At 36.6% G+C, this 25,801-nt stretch overlaps 1 protein-coding gene across 9 annotated transcripts in view; it reads right to left on the bottom strand.

Moving 5' to 3' along the window:
* DMD (dystrophin) overlaps window positions 1–25,801 on the bottom strand; it is a 2,273,580-nt gene that overhangs the window by 1,395,498 nt on the left and 852,281 nt on the right. For all 9 annotated transcript variants that reach the window (XM_046672830.1, XM_046672828.1, XM_046672833.1 and 6 more), the window contains 3 exons: window positions 22,402–22,590; window positions 21,668–21,849; window positions 4,642–4,792 (listed from right to left, as the gene is read on the bottom strand). In XM_046672830.1, coding sequence (XP_046528786.1) covers window positions 4,642–4,792; window positions 21,668–21,849; window positions 22,402–22,590 — 522 coding nt within the window. The remainder of the gene's footprint in view (window positions 1–4,641; window positions 4,793–21,667; window positions 21,850–22,401; window positions 22,591–25,801) is intronic.

Genomic DNA, 25,801 nt, shown 5'->3' with positions numbered 1-25,801 from the left:
CCTAAAAATTAAGATAAATTTTCCAAAATTGCCACTCTTCAGTTTAATTTCTCATCAGTAACGGCTGCCTATTACCCATAGAATAACTCCAAATGCCTGAGTCTCGAGTTCAAGACTCTCCACGATCAAGTTGTAGTCTTCTAGTACTGAGCATAGTGTAACACACGACCTAGGCAAATGACATACCCTGTATTCCCCCACCTCATTTCCTTTGCCCAAACAAATCACTGTTTTTAACCTCCTCAAGCCATCTGCCATATTCTGCCTTGTATAATGGTCACTTGTTTTCTGTGTCTTTATCGGATATACTAGAATGTGAGCTTCTTGAAGAAGATTCCATATATGGTATGGAACTGTGCTTTAATAAGTGTTTGTTCAGTGATATGGAATAGAATGCAATGGAATGCAATGAAATGTCAAATCTTTTAGCAGGGTTACACCTAAAGCTTCCCCATTACATGAACATTGAGATCATTTTAAAGGTCACCAGAAAAGGATATTTCACAATCATGGCAACCCAAATGTTTGAGATTAACTAAGCTTCAAGGAAAGAATAGGTGACTGAGCTTCTAGGAGGTCATTTAATTTGTATTAATCAGTACTTAACATAGAACATTCACTGAAGTCAAATTATAGTGCACATGTCACATTTATATCTGCAAATTCTAATAACTTGTATGGTAAGGACTTTGTTGACCGCATTACTAAGCCAATGTAGCTAATAACAAAAGACTAAATCTTTCAAAAGAATTGGAAACTTAGCTAGTAAACGAAGCTTTAAACTTCCTCTCCGTCTGACTGTGCTATGAGACAAAAGATTCCTCAGTCAAATATCTTCCTTTTGATTAAAATACCCTCGAAAATAGCAAACTTCTTTCCCATTAATGAATGTTCAAGCCCACAATGGACTTTTACTCCTCAATAATATTGTCACTCCTTCAAGGGAAATCTTTCATTCCTTATCAACATCACTAATAAAGTCTATCTCTTAAGACAGAAATAACCAACCAGGATTATTTCTGACACGTTCCTTGACAAGGGATACGAGAGGTCCAATTTGTCAACTCCTGAGAGAATCACTTTTGGGTGACTCAGACCTAAAAGTAAACCTCTAAATTCTCTTCCCAAAGCAATAGCTATGAGGAATGAATTGTCTCTTCCAAATTTTGCAGCAAATTGAACTTTTTCGAGTTACCCAAAGTTAACAGTTTGGCTAGATTTAATAGTAACCACCAATATAGGATCTATCGTTTCACCTTGCCTAATTGGCAGATTCAGTAAAAATGACTTATCTCCATGACATTTCATAGTGGTTGAATTTCTAGCCTGCCTCATAATAAAATCGTGTTGAAATAAAGATAGCAAAGGATCCTGTCACAGAACATAGAGAAGCATATCTGTAATATTCACGGTGTACTTGTAAGATTTGCAAACATTTTTATTTTGCCCTCCAACTGAGAGAGAGAGAGAGAGAGTGAGGGAGAAAGAGCGAGCGAGTACCAGAGCCCTGTGACCTGAGCAGAATCTAAATAGATTACTAGCAACAAAATGTATCTTTTCTTCAATTTTGTCATCTGTAGTCATTTCTTAAGAAAAGGAAGAAGACAACTCAAGGATTCAACATCTATCCATGAAAAGCCAACAAGACTAAATGTTAGACTAGGTGAGAACTGTGGTGATGCAGCAGAGTGGGGTTGCTTTTTTGACTACTTCAAGGTCACTGATGTATTTTGTTCTTAGAGGAGAAATTTCCTTATTTTCATTCACTTTCAATTCTTCAGAAGCAAGGCTGCAAAGCGAATCAACGACTAAATAAGGCTTTAGTTTGAACTCAGTTACCTAAAGAAAAAAGCATTTATCTTCTTCTGTTTTATAAAGCACGGCAAGACGAACAAAAACAATTTACTCCTTTTAATGTGCACTTTTAAGAAAATATACGTTTCACATTTAAGTAAATTCAACTCTTTTATAAATTGTTTGATTTTGTTAAATCATTTTTTTCCTCCCCGTAATTACTTCAAGTAACAAAAGAGTATTATTAATTGTCAGGCTTTCTCTTAGCTATGTGTTTTTTCTCTTGTCTTAATTTTATAAAAAATAATATATCCTGAAGTGGGTTTAAACATTTAAAGGTAGAAGATGGCCTCACTCTCTGAGCCAGCAAACCAATTCTTTCTGTTTCTCCTTATGCATTATATGAATAAGTCCTGGATGTAAAAGATTACATAATCAACTTGCATATAATTCTGTTGCTTTCTTTTTGTTTCAAATTATTCTCCTCAAAGCAATTTCATGCTCATCAGAAATGGCATATTTTCAAGTAATGGACAATCTATTCAAATTTTATGACAATATTAGTCAAACATTTTCCATTCCATTCACTCTCTATCTTCCAGAGGAAAGTGAAAAACATTTCAGGTCATTGTCAGAATATGAAGACTCTGCCTGGCCTGTCTAACCTTAATAAAGGGTCTGTTCAGAGTTTCAAACTAAGACCTCTCCTCGTAGTTGCCCTAAGTAATTCACACTTATGGCTGCCCTGCCATTCTTTTGCCACTTCTCCTTTGGAGCCCTTCTTCCTGGCTTCTTTCTTAGACTCCAGGCATCCCGCAGCTGCAGCCTTTCCTCTGATGTGCAATGCTACTGGCCTTAGTCTGGCCCTTTTCTGAAATGCCTCATGTTCCAAAACTAAGAGGAACATGAAAACCATGACTGGAAGGAACATTAGAAACCAACTGGCTCAACACTTTCATTTCCAAAGTGAAGATATGGAGAACATGAGAGATTCAGCACTTTCTGAAAGTCATACGTTTAGTTAGTGGTAAAGCTGGGATAGTACTCTGGCTTCCAGGGTGAGGAGGTTGTCTTCGTTAGCTTCCTCCCCAAAGAGACCCTGAGCCAAGAATTTGCAAATAATTTATTTGGGAAGTGATCTCAGGAGGCATTAGGAGAAGGTGGAAGTGTGAGACAGGTTATCCCGTGAACATCTAGAGCCCAGTCTTGCTAGGAAACCTCTGAGAGACTGTGGGAATTGAGCGACACCTTGGAATTCTCCCATGATGGGGTGAGGATTCTGCGGTATTTATCCATCATCTCCCATCCCTCATTGGTTAATGGTAGCTCTGGCAATCCTACCTCCACTTCCCGCCCACCCTCAAACAGGCTGAGATTCTCCTGCAGCCAGCAAATGCCTTCAGAAAAAAAGAAGCCATTGGTGCATACAGAAACTGTCTGCAGGAAACTGCTAGTGTAGGCCAAGGGGAAGAGGGCAGGCACAGAGTCTACCAGAGGAGCTTATGATCCACAGAGGAAAGGCAGCACAGTTTGAGAACTAGCACTGGATCTATTTCTCTATCAGATGTTCAATTAAATTCTATGTGACAAGTTAACCTCTCTTAGTCACAATTTTCAAGTGAAAATTAGAATACAATTGATGCTTTATTTTTTTTCCTGATGGAGTAGTGGATGGTGAATACCATAGCTTTAGTTCTCCTTAAACTTCTTAATCATAAACTGCTGTGGCCAAAGGATGGCTTTGGAGTCAGTAACAGCAAGGGGCAGTCCCATTTGTCATTGAACGTGAAGTTCATTAAATAAGAAAAGAATTCTGGGACTTCGAAAGAAAGATATCTTTTATCTTTATGGAAGAACTGTGAAGTTAGCTCTGATAAAATGTTATAAAAGGAGAGAATGAAATTGAGTGAGATGCAGATTTAGGAAGTATGAGTTGAGGGAACAGATATTTCCTTACAAAGGCATAAATCCAAGAACCATGGATCCTGAGGAGAGTTGTCAGATAAAATCCAGGATGCCCAGTAAATCTGCATTTCAGGTAAACAATGAATAATTTGGGTAATACTTACACTATAAAACATTTGCTGTTCATCTGGAACTCAAATATAACTAGGCTTCTTGCATTTTTATTTGCTAAATTGGGCAACCCTAATGCTGGGCCAATCATGATGGTTCACCTGTGTATGTATGTGTCCTGATGGACTGGACAAGATTCTGTTCCTACAATAAAACCCAGAGCCAGTTTTGTAACAGTTATTAGAATGAGGCACCCTCAAAATTCCAGATCAGAAATATTCTTGTAGAAATCTTAATACAGAAATAACAAATGCTTTCTAGCAACCAGAGAGTATAACTGTAAAAGTATAAATAAACTGAAGAAAGATGATAAGATGAAAATATTAAAATTAACAGACACTGTATTTTATAGGAAAGCAATGTTACAGATATTCATTTTTCATCAAGCTTGGTGTGCTCTAAAACATTATGAACTGAAGGTAAAAGCATGTAAAAAAAAGTCTTGTCTCATTACTTAAATTTGCATTACAGGTCATCCCTACAGAGACCCTCTTCCAGGAAACCAAAACTTTAATAAATTACAAACCCAGCATTGTTCTCTTCCAGGAATACGCTCAAATTCTTATCAAATACGAAAAGCCTGGTTATGTTGTATTTGAAAAAAATAAACATTTCAAAAAATATTAGGTAAAAACAATTTTAAAACTCTTCTTGATTGAAGCTTTAATTCTTTTCTATCTTTAAACCACGACGTGTGTATGTATGTGTGTATGTAATACATACACATAGTTTGTTTTCCAATAGAAAGCAAATACCATAAAACATACCAACCTTATGTTGTTGTATTTGGTGTTTTAGGGCCTCAAGATCGGGTCCAAGGGGCTCTTTCTCCATTTTCTTTGTTCTCTCTTCTGTTTTCGTTAGCCACTCATTTAACTCTTTCAGTTGCTTATTCTGGAGATCCATTAAAACTTTATGTAAACTGAAAATTTGAAAGATGTCTATTATTACCTCTATCAAAGCAACTTTACTTAATATTATTATTAAACTTATAACTGTTGACATTTACAATTTATGGCATGTTCGCATTGTTTGGCATCTGTTGGACATTAAGAATGAATGTGAGTAGAGTTCGTGATCAATCACCTCTGAAGTTATTCTTTCTCCAACTTATTAAAGTTCACACATCTCAATTTTTAGAAAGTTTCACATAGCTAACTAAATGTGAACATGCTAACTAAAGTGTGAGCTATCTCTGGTAGTTGAGCTACTAGTATATCTTGGCAATTGTTTGTTTACATTTCCATTATTTTAATCTGTGTGGTTATTAAAGTTGAACACAAATTCTTCGTCACTCTTCCCATCAAGAGATGGAGTCCTTTTCCCATCCTCACGAACATGGATTAGCGTTGTGATTTGTTTTGATCAAGAGAATACGGCAGAAGTGACACTATATGAGTTCCAAGTGCAGGCTGTAAGAGAACAGGCAGCATTTGTAGTCTCTCTCTTGGAACCCAGCTGCCATGATATAAGGAAGACCAGGCCAGACTACTGAATGATTAAAGACCATGTTGAGAGGGAGTCTGAGGATGAAATGCTATCTTAGAAGTTGAGCCTCTTGATGAGTGCAGCCCAATGAGTGACCCTAGCCATATCACAATCAGAGAACAACAATCTAGACGAGCCCTGCCCATACTCCTATCTACAGAATCATGATGTAATTATAAATTATGTTAAGCCACTAAGTTTTGGGATCATTTGTTATGCATAAATAGATAAGTGAAAGAGTGTTTTTTCAAAGATGTACACAATAGTGGGCTGGGTAATGGATTTAAAGTCCAAAGGCTTGGTTTACAGCCTGGCTATATGACCTAGAACCGAGTTATTAAACCTTCTCAATTAGAATTCCAGCATCAGGGACATAGGGTAATATCCTGCCTACCAATCCCACGACTTCATGGGGAGGATGAAAGTTAAAATTGAGGCTATTTCATCCACTAATTCAACAAAAATTTGAGACTCAAATGAGAAGTGTTAGTACCTATTTTAAGGGAATTATACTTTATGAAGTCATTTTAAAGCATTTTTGGAAACCAAAGTATACTGAACACACCTTATAATGCTGATCAGGAGTACATAATTTGAATTAGGAATTTACTATTCTGATTTATAAAATCTTTACTAGAAATTTCCATTAAATCAGCACATTTAAAAACACAAAACACAGACATAACTGAGAGTGTTTAAAATAATGTAGATTACAACATTTTTTGACCTTTAACCTTTCAGAGACACATGTCCCCTGAGGCACAATGCAATCAGAAATCTGTGAGAATGAGCTTTCATTTGTGAAACAGAAAAAGTAAACATCTTCTTCCTATGGGAAACAACATAGATGAAGCGTCCATTTAAGTGGAAGCAAAAACTCAAAGTTGCTAGTTTAAGCCTCTTAAAAATGAATACCATCCCAGCATTGCAAGGAATATAAATCTTTCACTTTATTGGTTCAGTCTATCCCTTGAGAACTGACCTGATAATAAGATTTCATGAGAATTGGCTGCAGTATCATTCCTTGTGCTTGTTATTTTTCCTGCCCAGTTTGTCATTGAATTAAGCTAAAAATCTCACATTGAAAAACTGAAGGGAAAAAAATCCTACATTATTACTTGAAGAAATGTTTCAAGTCTAACATTTGTTAGAGTTAATAACGGATTTCATTTAAAAATATTATTTACTTTTTTTTTTTACTTTTGGACAGACATTTCATTCAACAAATATTCACTGAGTTCCATATCTATGCTGGAAACGCCTATGTGTTAGGAATAAACAAAAGGAAATACCTATCCTCATATTCAAGTAGCTTAGAGGCATTTAAAGAAATAGATACATCAACAATTACAATATTACAAGGAAATCACTATGATTAGATTTATATATATTATAGAGGGTACATAGAAAGAGGCTCCAAGTTGACTTGGGGTCATCAGGAATGGTGTCATTACAGAACACATAGCCTGAGAGTTGAGTAGTGAAAAACTGAGTCATACACTTATTAAGTGTACAATTATTGAATACTTAGATATCAGGGATGGAGAGGTGAGAAAGATCTACACAGACCCTTATTGTCATAGAGCTTACATTCTGAGGATGGGGGCCACAGATCATACATAGCTCATTTGGCCATTAGTTAATTATAATCGTGATCATCCTATGAAATGAGAGTAACTGAATTGAGTCTGTGAGGTAAGGACAGGCTTTTTGTTTTTTAAAGATTGGCACCTGAGCTGACATCTGTTGCCAATCTTTTTGTGTTTTCTTCTTCTTCTCCTTCTTCTCCCCAAAGCCCCCCAGCACGTAGTTGCATATTCTAGTTGCGAGTGCATCTGGTTGTGCTATATGGGACGCTGCCTCAGCATGGCTTGATGAGCAGTGCCATGTCTGCATGCAGGATCTGGACCTGAGAAACCCTGGGCAGCCGAAGTGGAGCACGAGAACTTAACCATTAGGCCATGGGGCTGGCCCCAGGAAAGGCTTTTTTGAAGTACTGATATTTGAAGAACTCTAAAGTGTGAAGAGGAACGTGGTAAACACTTTCTAGACAGAAGGAACCACCTGTGCAAAGGCCCTGAGGCATCATAGAGGACTAGGAAGGCCAGTACAGCTTGATCGTATAAGGTGTGGGATCACTGTGCAGTGTCATATCCTACACTGTTCTCTGGGTCCTGGGAGATTTCTTGAGCTCTGCCTGAAAATCTAACGTCTGAACCTCGAGTAATCTTTTATGTTTAGTAATGGTTTCATTTTATAAGCCTGGACTCAGGGACTAACCAATAAAAACAGGTGTACTTGTAAGTGCTTTTGTCAGGTATTGCATCTTTCATAGGTGGAATGTAGGAATGTCTAGTTGGAGGTTCTTGGAGGAGGGGCCAGCATGGCTGGGTGGCAGGTAGTGTATGGGGCCACTCAGTGTGCAACATTTGTGGTTCAATATTTTAATGACTGGTACAGTCACATTAACGTTCTCCAGCCAAATAGATTCCTGCTTTTCCTCCCTATACCAGTGGTTCTCAAAGTGTGGTCCCTGCACCAATAGAATCATCCCATTGCCTAGGAACTTGTTAAAGATGCAAATGCTTGGGCCCTGCCTCAGATTTACTGAATCAGAAACTCTGATGGTGGGACCTAGGAATCTGTTTTAAGTGATTCTGACGTACAGTCAAGTTTAAGAAACACTATCCTAGATCATTTAATCTACATCCACAACTCACCCAAACTCTGTTGAGATCCATATATTAATTAATACTAACATTAATAGAAGGGCAAGTGCTAATGCTCAGGAAGTTATTCAGTTATTTCAACATTAGACTATATTTTCATCCTGACTTCACCTCCACTTAGAGAGAAATGTGAGCATCTTCTCCCTAAGAATGAGTTCTGACCTGAGGCTCCAGAAGTCAGGGATTTCACATGTCTGAAGCCCGAGATTAAACTCAGAGTAAGACTGAAAACAGAAAGATGCAAGCGTGGAAGTGTGGTGGCGGGGTGACACAATCAGCATGAAAACAGGTAGCATTCGTCCTTTTGTGGAAAGGGTTCTGAGAAGATGCTTTAAGTACATAAATATTTATTTTCCTTACCATAGACCTTGACTAGATATTGGCAAATAGTAGCCCATATGCCTGATTTAATCTTTTATTAATTGAAAATAAATTGAAGTTGTTGCTGATAGTTACAAATCATGAGATACCACTTGCAATCTCCAGACCTGGCCACTCTTGAGACTATCTAAGAGGGTTTAGCAACTCGAAACCTGCCTTCCTACATGGTAACATCTGCAAAGCTGAATATCCTTTGTACTTCACAGACCAAGCATGAGCTCTCCAGTTTGCCATAGTGCCCACCACTGCCTGTCCTCTTTTATACCCAACTCACTTCACTCACCTATGTTACCTTTCTGGCTCCTATAATAGGCATTTGGATTCACTGCCTTATGATCTTGGTCACGGCTTCTCACACTTAAATATTCATATAGACCACCTCAGGATTCTGATTTAAATTCAGGGCAGCAGGTCTGAGAATTTTCATTTCTAACAAGATTTCAGGGGATTCCAGTGTTGCTGGGCCATGGCTGATACTTCGAATCACAAGAATCCAGGTGGGGATATTGTATATTTGAAAATCCCTGCTAGTTTTTTTAATGGGTGTGTGTGTGTCTGTGATTTATCAGTATCCCACTGCTCAAACTCAGAAGATTAAGGAGACATAGATTAATCTGGTGCTGGCAGGAAAACAGAAATGGGCATCATACTCAGGATGCCCAAACATACTCCCCTTTAGCATTCTTCTAGAGCTCATGAGGTGATAGGACTACTGAAGTTGCTCTCCTTCATTGATCCTCCATGATATTTCACAATGAATATTAATTAGGGAATGTGTTCCTTCAAATATTGTGTCTAGTGCACAATTTATTTAAAGTGAAACAAATCCCAAAGGAGCAGATAGGATTTTCTTAAGGATGAAAATTCTAGAGGAAATGAACTTGGGGTTATGACAAGTTGAGAAAAAAGATGATGTCCACATGGAAAACCTCTGTGAAGAGCTTCAGTTCACATGGTTTTCCTTTGGACCATAGGAACGATTACTTTTTTAATTACTTTTTTTTTTTTTTTTTGCTGAGGAAGATTAGCCCTGAGCTAACATCTGTGCCAATCTTCCTCCACTTTATATGTGGGTCACTGCCAAAGCATGGCTGATGATTGGTGTAGGTCCCTGCACAGGATCTGAACCTGTGAACCAGGGGCACTGAAGTGGAGTGTGCTGAACTTAACTACTATGCCATGTGGGCCAGCCCCTGATTATTCTTAATATAATGTTTGAAAATGTTTTTGTTTTTCCATTGTTGTTACTTAGACACTCTAATTATTCAGTAATGTCTGGTCAATCCTTACGGCTTTCTGCGTTGTTGTTATATGAACTAAATTAATGGCAGTAAAAAGTGCTATGCTTCCTTTATTCACTCAGGCCTGTGAAGAGATAGCACCAATATATGTAGGTGAATTACAGGCCAGCGTTCTCTGGGTGAGCAGCAAGGAAGTGCGTAGTGACCCACGGCGATGCTGGGGCAGAGGCAGAAGCAACCATGAGGAGGCGCTGCTATTTGAAGGTCAGTTAAGGAGCCTTCACAACGCAAATGCTCTCTTTTGCAAATGTGGTAGAAGAAGGGGTATCTTCAGGGATGGGGGAAGTCAACTAACCCTTGGGCTAAAATGTTATTTAAAACTAACTTTTAAATATATTGCCTAACATTTATTCAACACTTTTCATGTGATAACCTTGTTCTTAAGCATTAAATGAACCACTTCAGTGGATCCTAAAGGATGATATGTAATCCATTCATGGTTTGCAGAATGATTTTCGTCACACAAGGAAAAAAAATGGAAGTTATTTTAATGTCTTAGCAACTAAAGAGAGTATATATATGATTTTAATGTATATATGGAATCATGTAGCTTAGGATGAAGCCAAGTAAAAACTCATTTTAAGAAAAAGTATTAAATATGTAATGATAAATAAGAGTATAGGTATGGAAGAAATTGTGAAGGAGGAGCATGACTGACTTGTGTTTGAGACATATCGAATAACTACAATTGGTCTTCATTATCACCTACTGAGGTTAATACTATTGTTATTTTATTTCTGAGAATGCTGGGACTTAGAAAGGTTAAAGAACTTGCCCAAGGTTTCTCTGTGACATGCTAAGTCAGTATACAAATGGTAAGCTATCTGTAACTCAAGTCTATGCTTTAAGCTCTAATTATTTTCCTTCTTTATGGATAAAATGCTGTATTGGGGTGAGTCATATGAAGTTGCTGATATGTGAGTTTTTATTCTATGAAAACGACAATTTCATATTGTTCAACATAAAACATTATTAAAATAAGAGAAATTTTCCAACTAACATTCTAAAGATGAAAATAAATTAGGGAAATTTCATAGAATAAATCCATAAAATAAAAATTTACCACCTACAGGCAAAAAAAGAGTTTGCATTTTTCTTGGTTTTATTTTATGGTTTTCAAATGGTCATTTAGAAAGGGACGTAAAAGCAAAAGAAGAATGACGCTTAAATATATGACTAGCAATAGAGAGAGGAGGTAGTGGAATTGGAATAAAACTGTGCCAGACAGGAGATGGTCCTGACAAAATCTAGAGAAAGAAGCATGAGAGGATATGACATTAGGACCTGCTGGAGCCATCTTCCAATTTCAAGATCAGCTGAGGACAGAAGGAGGCTAGAAAAGCCGATAAACTGAAAGAACCTGGGATGGTGGTGGCACAATGAAGGCACAGACTTAATGGTCGCCAGAGTCACCCCATCTGTGAATATATTGTAATATAAGATAATGGAGATCCTTATGGTTTTAGCCAGTGCTGCCCAAACTTTAATATGCAGATGAATCACCTGGGGAGTATGTCCGACTGTGGATTCTAAGTCAGTAGGACTGGGGAGGGGCCTGATACTCTTCATTTCTAACAAGTGCCCAGAGGATGTCAATGCTGTTGGTCCATGGATCACACTTTAAGGAGTAATGGTATAAGCCACTTTGAGTTGAATTATTTGTTAGTTGCAGTAAAAAGCATCCTAAGGAATACTATTTTTCAAATAATTTTACCAGAGATCTGTCTCTCACCTCATACCCCACTGTGGAAACACATGCCTACGAACATGAAGGAAATCAATGTGAAAGTAGGATTTGCTTTATAGAAATTCTTAGAATGTGGGAAGGTATTTATTCTCCAAATAGTACTTTCCAATAGGACTTTCTTCAATGAGGTAAATGTTGTATCTGCACCATCCAATATGACAGCCACTAGCCATGTGTGCCTACTGAGCACTTGGAATATGGCTAATGTGACTGAGAAACCAAAGTCTTACCTATATTTAATTATAATAATTTAAATTTACAATTAAATAGCTACACATGGCTGGTGGCTGCCATATTGGACAGCACAGCTCTAAACCAACAGATAATTAGATTGACAATAGCAACAAATCCTATTTAAGTCCTTATCCACACCATTTCATTATATCATACAATATTTGTAAGGAATGATATCCTCAGTTAAGAGGTCTAGCAATAAATATGAATAGCATTCTTCAAAATTATAAATGCCCAAATCATACATGTTTTCATTAATTTCAGCCTATATTTGATAGTCTTAATACTGTTTCTTGGACTTTATGGCAATATATTATAAACAATGTATAAAAATATATTACAAAACATAATTATATGCTAGGCACTACAGTAATAAAGATATGAAAGTATAGACTTTATAAATCCTGGTGGACTACAATTAAAAATTACCAAGAGGGGTAAGCTCTTTAGGAAGACAGGTTCTCAGACCCAGTTTCCTAGACTTTATAATTACTTGCCTATATGTAATTCTCAAATAAGAAATACAACTAGTGAAAGGCGGTAAAATATTATTATGAATTTCTAGATTACAAAAGAATCACCAGTGATGTTCAATTAACAAGTTATACATGCAAAACGCAATCCCATGATTTAAGTTGGAAATAAAACCTATATATTTAAGGGAGTGCTACCAGCATGAATCAGAGAAACTGAATTTTTAATGCATTTCTTATTTTTCAAATGCATGCCATTTTGTAACTAAAATCACACTGATGAAAACTAGAATTAATTTACTTATTCAAACTGTTGGCACGAAATCTTAGCAAAATGGTTTTAATGAATAGATTATATAATTTTGATTTTAGCTCAGGAAGGGTTTACATGCAGCTAGCTGCTCCCAGAATGCTGACTTATGCTTAAATATGTTGTTATTTTAATCCCCTTGTATAGGTTTCTGTTTCATTCAGTCTATTAACAAACTGATTAATGAAGGTAATGTTTAAGAACAGATTTTATTGAAATTATTACAAAAAGGTAAATTAGTGAAATTTGTCTCCAGCCAGGTGACTCTAATGAACATCTAAGGTTGAAAATGACTGTGCTAGTTTTCAGGACTCAGGCATAATTTTTACTTCAGCCCCTGGATGCTCACAAGTGGCAAACATTTGGGTAGCTGAGCCCAGGCAGCATGGCCACATCAGGATTGACATGAACCAGATGATGGAGAGAGCATGGAGGCAGGTTTATGAAGCATAGAAATGTCTTTGCCCAATTATTTATAAATGAATAATACTATATAAGTAGTAAATTACCTATTAAATAGTAATTTTGACGTTATACAATTTGGGACTTTTAAATATAATTTTATTTATGAATAACAAATTAGCTCTATCATGTGTCAGACAATAGACATTTATGTCAGTGGTTATCAGGATGGAGAAATAGAAGAAAAAAGAAGGTCATTTAGCGGAACTTTATAGAGATTGTCATTAATAGATAATTTTACTTTTTCTTCTCACCAAAACGAAAAGTACAGTTGTTACTATTGAGACAATTGTTCTTAGCATGAGGTTTATACTAACGAATGAAACCAGAATACACTTTGAGACCTAGTTTCCCTCAAACATACAGTGACAAGATAAAATGAAGGACCAGATATTTTAAATATTTATGGCTTTCACTAAATGTAGGAATCCGAAAACATGATCTATCGTAGGCCAGAAAAAGCAAATATTGCTTTAAAATAGAAAAGCAACATTGATTTCTTTTAAAAGAAAAGTTTTAGTAAGGCATGTACAAACATATGTAAAGGCTTTTTGTTGTACAGCAGTAATGAAGGGGCCATATGAAGCGCATTAGTATTTTTCAACTCTCTAGGTTTGTAACATTTATCAAAGCTCAAGAGATGCCCTGTGAAATGCAAGGTTTAAAACTGAGAATCCAATAAAAACAATGACCCCAAATGTGTAAGACTTTCACTATCACTTTCACCTCCACCCTACCACATTTACCCTCACTACTTCTACCATCAGTGTCTGCCAGTTCCCGTTTGAAATTTCTGAATGTGAACCCTCAGCATCTGTGCAGATGGTTAATCCCTCCTACCCTCCTGCACCTCCTTACCTCAGTAAGAACATCCTCTTTCCTCCAAGTCCTAATCACATCTTAATAGACCCGTCTGCAAAGCCTGACACCAGACAGTGGTCTTCTGTCTATAAGTCCTAGTCACTAGTATAACAGCTTCCACTGGAGAATGAAGTGAGGCAAGGGTCTAACAGAATCATATAATGAGGTTTTTTTTCCCCTAAAACTAATGTGTCTATCCTCCTTTTTAAAGCACTCCATGCCCACCAATTGGTACACTGGCATCTTGGGCCAGGGAAGAAACCAAGGAGAGCAGGTTATGTACATTTTTCAAAAGTTCCCACTAATTCTGATAGTTACCATTATATTATACCCTGGAGGCCACAGTTTGTAGTCTACAGCCTCACAATAAATATTTTAGAAAAAGTTCATCTGCAAAGTTCCCCATCCAACAACTAGAAATGAAAGAAAATTTTCAACCCTCCCTCAAAATTAAACATGTATTCATATTTATTTGCCCATTGACTGGAATGTGAGAAATACTGTTGTATTTATAAAGGATTCTGTGAAGCAAAAAGGTGCCATTGTTTTCAAAATCCTGATCTACTTTATTCCTCTATCCATACAGCTCAACAATAGTTTAATTATTGATATTCTTCAACTATCCAGAGCAAGATTAAAGTTCAAAATGCAAACAAATTCATTTGCATTTTGAAAGCATAAATGTAATAAAGAAGCTGTATGGCTGGGTGCAAAAGATTCTTGTGGTAAGTACATTATGGCAAGCCTCAATTCAGTCTTCCTGATTAAATACTTACAAAGTAGATGAAGAAACTGGTAGATGTCATCACAAACCAAGGACGACTACTAAATACAATGATTGGAAGACTGTTTAAATTATCTCTAGTAAGAATGGGGAATGTTGACACTCTGAGATGATATTCATTTACATGGCAATAGAAGCCTACTCTCAACTTCAAAAATTATATCACTACATAACATCTGGCACAGTGCCTGGCACATACTAGACACACAATAAATATTTCTTGAATGAACAAGTGGTATCAATTAGCAATCAAATATTAAAAGACATAGTACAAAAATATAAATACTTTCCCAATTAAAAATATCAGAATTAAAATTATAAAAATGTTAACTTCAGGGCCACCCAGTGACATAGTGCTTAGGTTCACACGCTCTGCTTCAGTGGCCCAGGGTTCGCAGGTTCAGATCCTGGGCGTGGACCTAGTACTGCTCATCAAACTATGCTGTGGTGGCATCCCACATTACACAGAGGAAGATTGTCAAAGATGTTAGCTCAGGGCCAATCTACCTCACAAAAAAGAAAAAAGTCAACTTCCATTAAATCTGCTCCTGTGAGACAGGCTATTAATTTAATTTGAATCATTTTTTAGTCATAAATGAGAGTGTCATCATTTTACCTTTTGTCAACTCTGGGCACATTGTTTCTCAAACACAGCTAGCACAAGCTTGCCTCAGGATCTTTATTTGCTTCCCTTTGCCCCAGCTATCTGCATGGCTTGTTCCCTCCCTTCATTTAGGGCTTACCTCATCAGAGAGGCTTTCTCTAACTGACCACGTATTATAATAACACACACACACACAGTTTCACTCTCTAAATCTATTCCTTGCCTTTTTTCCCTTTTTATCAATTAACATCATCTGATATTATCTACCTATTTCTCAATTGTCTGTCTTCCCCTACTAAGAATGCAAGCTCAATTAGAGAGAGAGTTAGTCGGCTTTGTTCGCTGATATTTCCCTGGTATCTAAAACAGTGCTGGGAACATAGCAGATAAGAATTGTTAGTTAGATGGATGAATGAATGATTAAAGTCAATTTTCTAATTGTCGTTATTTATCTTTGTGAAAAAGCATTGCTCCAAAAAATGCTACTCTCATTTCTATGAATTCCAGAGATTTGGCTTTCCTGTTTACAATTTAAACTATACGAGTCACGTACTTTATATTATTGGAACAAGGAGTGCTCACATTTTAACTGCACATTATTTACAGAAAAAAATGACCATGTCCATATCCATTAGAACCTAACCAAATTACTGTATGTTAATAATTCTTACTTATTAGTCCAATAATTAATTGTCAATACTTTCATATTGTCTCTATTATATATTCTTGCATGAGGATCTTGCTACTTCATTAATCACCCATGGAAGATGATATCAACATTTGAGGATTGGATGAGACATTACAAGCACCATTTTTGGAGCTTCTGAGAAAGTTAAAATGGTTGCCCCACCTCACTTGATAGAAAAATAGAAACAGAAGATATTGAAACTAGTGGTCTACAAAGAAGGAGTATGAATTTATACTATTTTATAATTGTGGCAACTAGCTTTTCAAATTTTAATGTGCTTAGGAATCAGCTTGGATCTTGTTAAATTGCAGATTCTGATTCTGTGGATCAGGGTGAGGTCTGAGAGTCTGCATTTTTAACAAGTTCTCAGGTCACATTGTTGCTGCTGGTCCTTCAACCACCTTGATCTACAGGGAATTCTTATTTTAACATTATGGGAAGAATGAAAAAGTGAATTAATGAAACTGTGATATAAAATCACAAGTAAAAGTTTGAGATTACACATTGTTAAAATCTCTATTGCAACAAATTCATTTGACAGATTGGAACTACCTAAAGAAATTAATTCATTTGTTCATCCATTCATTCATATATTCATATACACACTATGCTAGTCACTTCACTTGGGAGAAAACAAGCTACCCATTTGTTCAGCACCTGCTTTGCTCTATTCACTCACACATATGTTATCTCATTTCAAGATTGGAACAGACATTTAAAAAACAAAGATGAGCCAGATTTTCTAGACATGTTTTTCTCTCCAGTCAAAAGTGTTGATGGTGATTCACAATTATTTCCCATGTTATGGCTTGTATTTTCACCCAGATACTATTCATATCTCTCCTCCTGCTGATGTAAACCAGAACATAACTTCACTTGGCCTCCTTACTGACTTGCTTTCATTTTTTTCCCTTACCATCTCAAAGGTTTTCGTTTCCCCCTGCTTGTCCTAACCACAATTATCAGAGAAGTTGATGGAACTTGCTGTGCTTATCTTTATGAGTCCTTGTAGAAATGTCAGTAAATCTCTTTTGCTCTCTGCAGGTTGCATTTTTCAATCAAATTAATTAGTTTATTCTTAGAGAAGAAAATCTTCTGTTGTCCCTATGCCAATTGTCTTCTTGTACTTCCACAGTTGGAAATTTTGTCTTTTTCTTCACTCTCCCTTACCTCCCACCACCCAAAGGCTATTCTGCGGCATATTTTAATTATGCAATCAGTGGCACTTATTTCTCTCATTTCAATCTCATAAACATTGTTAAAGATTTATAATTGACCAATAGCAGGATGTTTGTGTCAAAGTCATTTGTGGCTAAAGATATCTTAAACGTTTTTATTGTATTAGCTTTCATTTCAACATCAGTTCACATCTCTGAAGGTATCAGAATTGGAGAGGAAATAAATTAATAAGGAAAGAATCATATGAGAATGGAGCAAAAAGAGGAAGAGGGGAAGGAGAAGCAGCCATATGGCTTTGTTTTTACTGACAACCCTTTGCAAGCATTATTTTCAAATATTTCAGTTGTAAAATTATAACTTCAAATGTAATTTTAATCATCTTGCTCATGTTCCCTTACCCCCCCCCCCCCATAGAAAACATCCAGAAACATATCCTTTGGAAAAAAAAAATGAATGAGGCAATTAGAACTAGCTGGAGGAAGTAGGAGTGAAAATATATATGAGGCAAAGTTATACAGTATGGTTAAAATAATTAATCCACGGCTAGCCACTTTATTTATAATGATGATCATTCTTTACATTTTGTAATAATTTTGCATTCACAAACTACTTTTTCATACCCTATCTCAGACAATATCTTTTAGAGGCATGCCAGACACAGGAAACTGCTGCTGTTTCATAAATCAGTAACTGAGGATCATAGAGGGGAAGTATGTTACCCCAGTTCACATAAATAGGTGTTTGAGAAAGTGAGACCTTATCCCTTAGGCAAATTAGAGTAGATTTAGGGTAAGGAGGAAATAAGAGAATTTTCTTACCTCTATACTTTTTAATTTTTTTGTTTTGTTTGATAATTGTTAATGGTTTATGGGAGAAATAGTATTTCCTAGATGCAACTTGAATAAAGGTAGCATCTGTATGTATAAGGCAAGAATGTCTATTTCTAAAGCAAAAAGCATCTTAACTGTTAAAAAAGCAAAAAAGGAACTAAAATAAATACAGCAGGAATGGTTTATAAATTAACTATTGGGCTAAGATAGTAGAATACATTCACGTATTCTCACAACTACCACCTGGCATAAGACACAAGCATCTCTTACCTGGGCTATCACACTGACCTTATAAGTGTCCTCTCTTCTTCCAGTGGCATTACTGATATTTCCTTTACCTGTCTCTCCCCTACTTAAAACCTTGTCATGGCTTTTTCTTACACTTAACCTAGAACTCAAAGCCCTTATCTTTTACCCGGATTAACACTGCCATCCATCATGAGACCCCTACCTATATTTCAACCCCATCTCATACCTCAGTTATCTAACCTTCCCTCCTACAACTCTCCACTCATGCTGGTCATTTGGTTCTCCTAACAAGCCAAACCATCCCTATTTTAAGGCCTTTGCCTTGGCTGTTCTCTCTGCCTGAAATGTTCTTCCTCCTGATCTACAAATAGTGGTTCCTTCTTATCATTCAAATTTCCACCTGAATGGTACCACCCCAGAAACATTTCTGGATCACGAAGGTTAAAGTAGACCCTCAAACACTTTTATCACATTACCTTTTAATCTCTTCAGAAAATTTATTCCTATCTGATATTTTCTTGTGTTCTTTTTATATTGGATGTCAGCCTCTCTAGAGTATAAGCCTCATGATATCTGAGACTTTCCCTCTTGGGATCGCTTCTGTGTCCCCAGCGCCTTGAAATGTGTCTATCTCAAGGCACTCCATTAATATTTGTTAATATGTGTGTGTATCTATATGTGTATGTGTATACATAGTGTTATATATATCACAATGAATATATATAAAATATAATTTGATTATTGCTAGTAGATAATACTTATAATTGTTAAGTATAAATACTCATAGATTTTAGTTATAAGCTTCTCTGTACTCCCAATCAATTTTTTAAAAAAATTTTGCTATAAGATTGAAACAAGAATTCTAGCAGTTATATCTCATATGCCTAGTCAAACCTTAATTATCATTCCTCTCAACACTAAATCTACACTTAGGTAGGGATGATGGCTTCTGACTAGGTCTGTCCACACCCTCCCTTTGGGAGAGAAAGAGGAGAGGTGTGGATGAATCCATTTTTGCTTACTAGCAATTTACTATGACTTCCTTCTCCAAAGTAATCATGTGTTTGGAAAGAAGAGACGATGTTCCAAATTGAAGCTAATCATCAACATGACCATGATAATAGAAACTGAACAAATAGCAATTTACTAAAGCATTCAATAAAACCTAGAACTATTATTTTTTGAAATACTGACAACATCCTACTGTCATAATCAGCTTTTTGTTTCCTTCAAAAAATGTGGATCAAAAATCAGGTTCAGCATAGTTTGCATAATGGCTTATCTCATTTAGAATGTCATAGGTTTTATGCATGAACACACAAAAAGTTAGTGAAAGTGGTATGGAAGACTTACTGTTATTTATAAATTCAAAGGAGATTTCTGAATTTGCTTTCCTTAAATAATACTTATGTATTTCAACAAATTGTCCAGAAAAGACTGTGCTACAAGTGATTCCATATTAGTGTCTCATTTTTAAAACTCTACGTTTTAGCAAAAGCTATACGAGCTAAGAGGCTGCCCTTGCCTTCTTGATAATCATTCTAAAAGCTTAAACACAAAACAAAATCCCCAAATCTTCTCTAAAGACAAACTATTTTTTGATGTCAATCTTAGCTAAGTAGCGATATTGCCATTTTAGTTTGCCCATCCTCCAGTGGGATGGGGGTGAGAAAATTACGTATACTCACACATGCACACGCACACAGACATACAGGTGTGTGTGCTTGTGTGTACACTGTTATCCACCATCTAATAGTAGATTTCCCTTTAACACGGGGATTTTTTTAATTAACCTTTTTAAAAATGTTATAATAAGAGATTAAAAACTTGGGATTTTAATTTTAGGTTGAATTCACCTTCTCTTAGAACTCAGTCTCAAGTTGCAATTAATTAATTGATTAGTACGAATAATTAATGCCATATTGTTAGTCCTATTGAAAAAAGGGAGTGAAGAACAATGGGGTATTTAGCCTCCAGAAGAAGATGGAAAGATAGAATGCACGAAGGAGAAGACAGTGGCGCCACTATGGGAAAGGTAGTAAAGGAGGAGGCCTCATTTTAAAGACGCAAATTTTGTCCAAGGTTGCTTTGTTTAAGTTGCACAGATCAGTGCAAAAAGAAGTTGTAACCTGGGGGCCGGCCGGTGGGCTCAGCAGTTAAGTTCGCATGTTCCGCTTTGGTGGCCGGGGGTTCACCAGGCCGGACCCCGGGTGCAGACACACACATTGCCTGTCAAGCCATGCTGCGGCAGGCGTCCCACATATAAAGTAGAGGAAGATGGGCACAGATGTTAGCTCAGGGCTAATCTTCCTCAAAAAAAAAAAAAAGAAGTTGCAACCCAAAGAATGTTGGCACATGATCACAAGTAGGAGGCTCTATATCTTATGATTTTTGATGATAAATGGGTGGAGTAAATTAGTTGATCCTTGGGCATGGAGAGGGGGCAGACTCAATAGTTATAATATGACTATCGTAACCCTCTCCTTTAGGCAGGGAATATGTCAATTTGCATAAACTAGTATCTCCTGGTTTGGAATGCCAATATTTGTAGAAATTCTATCTTATGTATGCCTTATTTATTCTTTCAAAAGACATGAGCTTAAAAATGTGTTTTCCCCCTCTCTATTGTCACACAATAATTTAGTACTGGAATGGCAATCCTCCCAGCATATCTAATGAGTTTCTTTGGTTCTGTTTTAAAGCTTTTAATCTTCATAAATAATAGCTAAGTAAACTTAAGGCACTTGGACAATTTCTCTAGCTTAATGTATTCAAATCCACAGTTGGCACTTCATTTCTTTTCATTTAAAAATAAATCTATCTTGTCTCGATAGGCTCTACATGAATACACACACCTAACAATATAAATCAAAGCAACACATCCAGAATGATGAGATCTACTTGTTACCTCTACAAGAAATATGCCATTTTCAGAAATGTCTCAAAAATTCTTCTTTGATTAAGTCAATATATTCTTAAAATAATTCACAACCATACCCGATGTGAATAAGGATTTCCAAACACAGATGAGAAACTTTTTTCCAAGAGGATTTCCATAAACATATGAGAAACTATTTAACATTTCGAGAGCTTTTCCTTCAGAAGAGAAGTTGCCTGTCAACTGCAGCTAATAGGTGATTTTATGTGCAGAGTTTCCTGTGTATACTTCCGCGCCTTCTATATTCACATTTTAATTTTTGGAGAAAACTTGGAAAACATTAACTATGGCAAGAATTTTGGCAACTTTTCAGGGATAGTTCTGTAAATAATGGTCCTTCTATCCAACATCTCCACTTCAATTACAAAAGTGAAAACCAAAAGGTAACAGACATGAAAATCCAACCAAAATGACCCCTGAAGAAGAGCTGCATGCTTTAGGAACAAACTGAGACTCCTAACTCAAACAAGAAACTGCATCAAAATAATAGTAAGATTCCAAAACTTGCTATTTTTAGGAATTAAAAAGCAAAGACTCACTTGCTTTGTTTTTCCATGCTAGCCACCCTGAGGCATTCCCATCTTGAATTTAGGAGATTCATTTGTTCTTGTACTTCAGTTTCTTCATCTTCTGATAATTTCCCTGTTCCAACCAGTTGACTTCCCAGTTGTAGAACATTACCAACCCGTCCCTGATGAGATGTCAGATCCATCATGTACCCCTGACAGGGAAAGGAGTTGACAAGAGTTGACAGTTTAGGTAAATCATTATGGTTTAGAATCTTATCTTTTTGCAATTTTAAGTTTTGTGGCCCATTTAAACTGTATTCCCAGTAAAAGTATTTTAATTTTTATTTAAGAAAACCCAATAGTGTTTTTAATATGAATTAAGGAAAATTACTAGCTTAGGTCACCTTCAGCAGAAGCAGACCCTGAGATAAGGATTTGTGAGCAAGTGATTCGACACAGGTACTGTGGTGTGTAAGTTACATCCCAGCATTGCCTTGAGCCAAGAGAAGGGAGCTGGGCTTTCATATCCTGTATGAGTCATTGGCAAAATCAAATCTCAGCACCTTCAAGTGTGGCTCTCCAAGGAGGAAATTTAAATGCTGGCTGTTAGAATCCCAAGCACATGAACATTTATTTGTTTCCATCTCAAAATAAAAACTAAATTTCCAAAATACAAGGACCTTACAGAGTAATTGAGACAAAAAGAGAGACGTGCCATCATGACAAGTCATGTGTTTTGTTTCATAAATCGATGTTTTGTTTACCTCATGAGTATGAAATTGTTCTTTCACTTCTTCTACATCATTAGAAATCTCTCCTTGTGCTTGCAATGTGTCCTCAGCTGAAAGAAGCCATGAGAGTACTTCTTCTAAAGCTGTTTGGTAACTGTCCAGGCTTACTTCAGTCTCCATCAATGAACTGCCAAATGACTTGTCTTCAGGAGCTTCCAAATGCTGAACAATAAAATAAATTGGGTGTTATACAATTAGTATCTTTGCAGACTGTTCCAGTACATTAAATGATAAATCAAATGAAATATTTAAAATGCCGGAAATGTTCACTTACATTATCAGAGACATGAACAGCAGACACATAGGATAGTGAGACTACATTTTAACATCATCACAAATATACACACAAATTCTCAAACGGCAGTGGAAATCCACTTCAAATTAATATTTTATTAAAGCTTTTCTGGATTACTATAAAAAGTGAATTATTACACCATCTCTTCATGTTGTATTTTAAATACTATGAATTTTCATCCATAGGTAACTTTTTTCAGTTCATATTTTCAATCCTTTACATATACATTATTGGTATTTTATTTACGTATTTTCGTAATGGCCTGAAAGGAAACATATCTTCCCAAGAGCCCCTAGGTAATGAAATATTTTGGAAATTTACAAACCAGGAAAGTTATCAGTATGAAAATAAGTGAGGGGAGGAAGGTAAAATTTTAAAAGGAACACTTCATTCACACATCTGAATTTCTAACAGTACAATGACTTCTATAAACTAAGCCTTTATTTCCAGAAGGCCATGGCTTAAATAGCAAGATATTATCTTAGGAGAAGTAAAATATGAAGTATTTGCTTCCGAATTTAATTAGCGGGATGTTAAGTGAGAATCTCAACAGCTGTCTTAGAACCCTAAATTTCTGCTGGGACCCTAAAGCTCAGAACAATGGGTACATAGTGTCCATAATTCCAAAAAGAAGATCCAGGCCACCTAAGAAGGAATTGCTAAAACAGGAGCACCAAACTTCTCCCACCACCCTTAATCCACTACCTAGCTCAAAGATGTATAAGAGGAAGCAAGGATTGGGGAAATGTCATGAGAAAAGATTCCTCTGGAGTGGCTAGAGTGCTATGCACTCTCTCCACCTTCTCACCTCAACCCAAGTAATGAAGACTTCAAGATAATCACCTGTTGAGGACAGGGTAGTTTCCAAGATGGTGTATTGCCCCCTAAACCTGGTTGTGTGTCTGCAGAGATTCAGAAGCTACGGGACTAGTACTATCAAGTGACAGGAGAGACCTCTTGGGATAACCTATGTGTCTGCTGCTTTAAACTTAGGGCAATTACCAACAGCAGAAACTGGGGCAAATGAGAAAATCTGCATGAATTTTTCTTTGGATCAAGTGCACTCATGATAGGTTGCTGGGCTTCAAAAATCCTGAGAAGGACTGCACTCAAGAGGGTCTCCTGCTGAGGTAAGGGACACAGGTAAATTATTGATGTAGTTAAGCAAGCAAAAATATTAGAACTATTTGGAGAGAAATCTGTGCACTCCAAAGACAGCAAGCAAGCACTGGGCCCTAACAAACAGGGTTTTGCAAAGGAAACAAAAGACAGTGTAGAACAACCAGAAGCTATTTGGGGTATTTCATGATCTTTCCTAAGCAAAATTCTTCCTTTTGATGGCTCTCCACTGGCATGTCTGCCTTGAATTTCTAGTCCTCTTCAATGCTTGGCCTTATCCAACTGAGCTGCCAGCACCAACTTAATTGTGCTCTTCTGATAAATGCTCTAATTTTGAAACTTTAATATTACAAATTTCTTCAACTATTAAATCCTTTAAGATGACAAAGCATAGTGGCAGTCTTTGGTATGATATTTTCATCAAATGATGCACTCGTTATCTATTCCTAGAGAACTGGCAGAAATATATCATCCTGATAAGTTAAAATCAGCCAACTCTAGTACCTCACACAAAGCATAACTGTCCTGAGAGGGCTATTCACCTGGGCCTTCCCAAGGCCAAGGCAATTTCTGAAGGTCTTAGGAGTTAGAACCAGTTCCATGGTGTAGCCCTTCTCTCCATCCATCCATTACTCCACAATAGTATTAATAAATACTACTAATAATAAATACTAAAGTCAGCTTTAAGGGGAGAAAAGTCACAAAAGGGTAGGCTTGGAGATGTGTGTAGACAGGACCAGCTTCACAGTTGTGCAAACTGAGCAGTTGTACAATGCCCATGGATCAGAAGGACACATCCATGCTTGTTTAATCTGCTTCTTGACATTGCCATCTTAAAATTCTTAATAATTTTATCTTTGAACTTGGGTTTTGCAAATGAAGTCCAAAGGAGTGCAAAGTATGCACGTGAGCAGAGGAGATAAGTGCAATATGTGTGTCTGCCCCATTTGCATACAGTGTTTTTGATGCCCTATGAACACAGAACTCTGGTAGACCCACGATATGTGGGAGTTCAGCAAGACTGAAAGTGAGTGCAAGGTAACTATGTCCATGACTGAGTGAGTGAGGACACTAACAGCCCCATGCTTTCTGTTTGAACCAGAACTTGCTTCAAATACAGAAAGAAAGCAATTCTTAGAAACATGAACCACCACAGAACCCTATCATATTCTTCCTTACTGGTATCTCTTTCTTGTATTAGCCAAACATTTATGCTGAAATAGATTACACAGAAATAAAGAAAAAAGAGGGCAACCCATGGTTCCTTTTCTTTCCAGTCTTTCCTTACTCATCAGAAAGCTGAAGGTAGAGAATTGGTAGAATGTGCACCTATCAAGAAGTTAAATAAAAACAGGTGAGCTAGTTGTGTGTTTCCATGTTAAGAATGAAATATATATGCACATACAAGCTACAAAATACAAATTGTGCAATGCCAGTGATTCTGCATGAGTTAAACAGTCTTATATTTGCATTTATAACTGCAATTGCACAATATAACAAGGAGCAGTAAAACTCATGTTAATACTTTAAAATTTTAATTTTCTTTATTCAGTATGATGTTAAATAGCAAATAAAAAACACGATGGCAAGTTGAGAGAGAGAGATCACAGAATAAGGAAACAGTTTTTTAGTTTAGTAATTTTAACAACACTTTCCTTCCTGCTTTTTGAACAAGGAGTTCTGCATTTCATTTTTCACTGGGCTGCACAAATTGTGTAGCCAGCTCTGGGTGTAGGTGAAAAAAAGTACAATCCAATCCTGGATATTTTGCCTTCTCTGGGTTACAGGTGAGAGGAGATGGCAATTTTATTATGTACAGTAGAACGTGGTTGTAAAACCCTGGGAAAGTTACTCAGCCCTATCATTAGCCTTAGTTTCCTCATATGTAAAGTAGGAACAATAATACTTTCCTAATAAGATTGTGGTAAGAATTAAGAGAGAGTATATAAAGTATTTGGC

Source organism: Equus quagga, chromosome 10, assembly GCF_021613505.1.
Source record: "Equus quagga isolate Etosha38 chromosome 10, UCLA_HA_Equagga_1.0, whole genome shotgun sequence".
NCBI classification, from domain to species: Eukaryota; Metazoa; Chordata; class Mammalia; order Perissodactyla; family Equidae; genus Equus; species Equus quagga.
The sequence above is the reverse complement of the archived record's forward strand: the minus strand, read 5'-3'. Positions and strand labels throughout refer to the sequence as shown.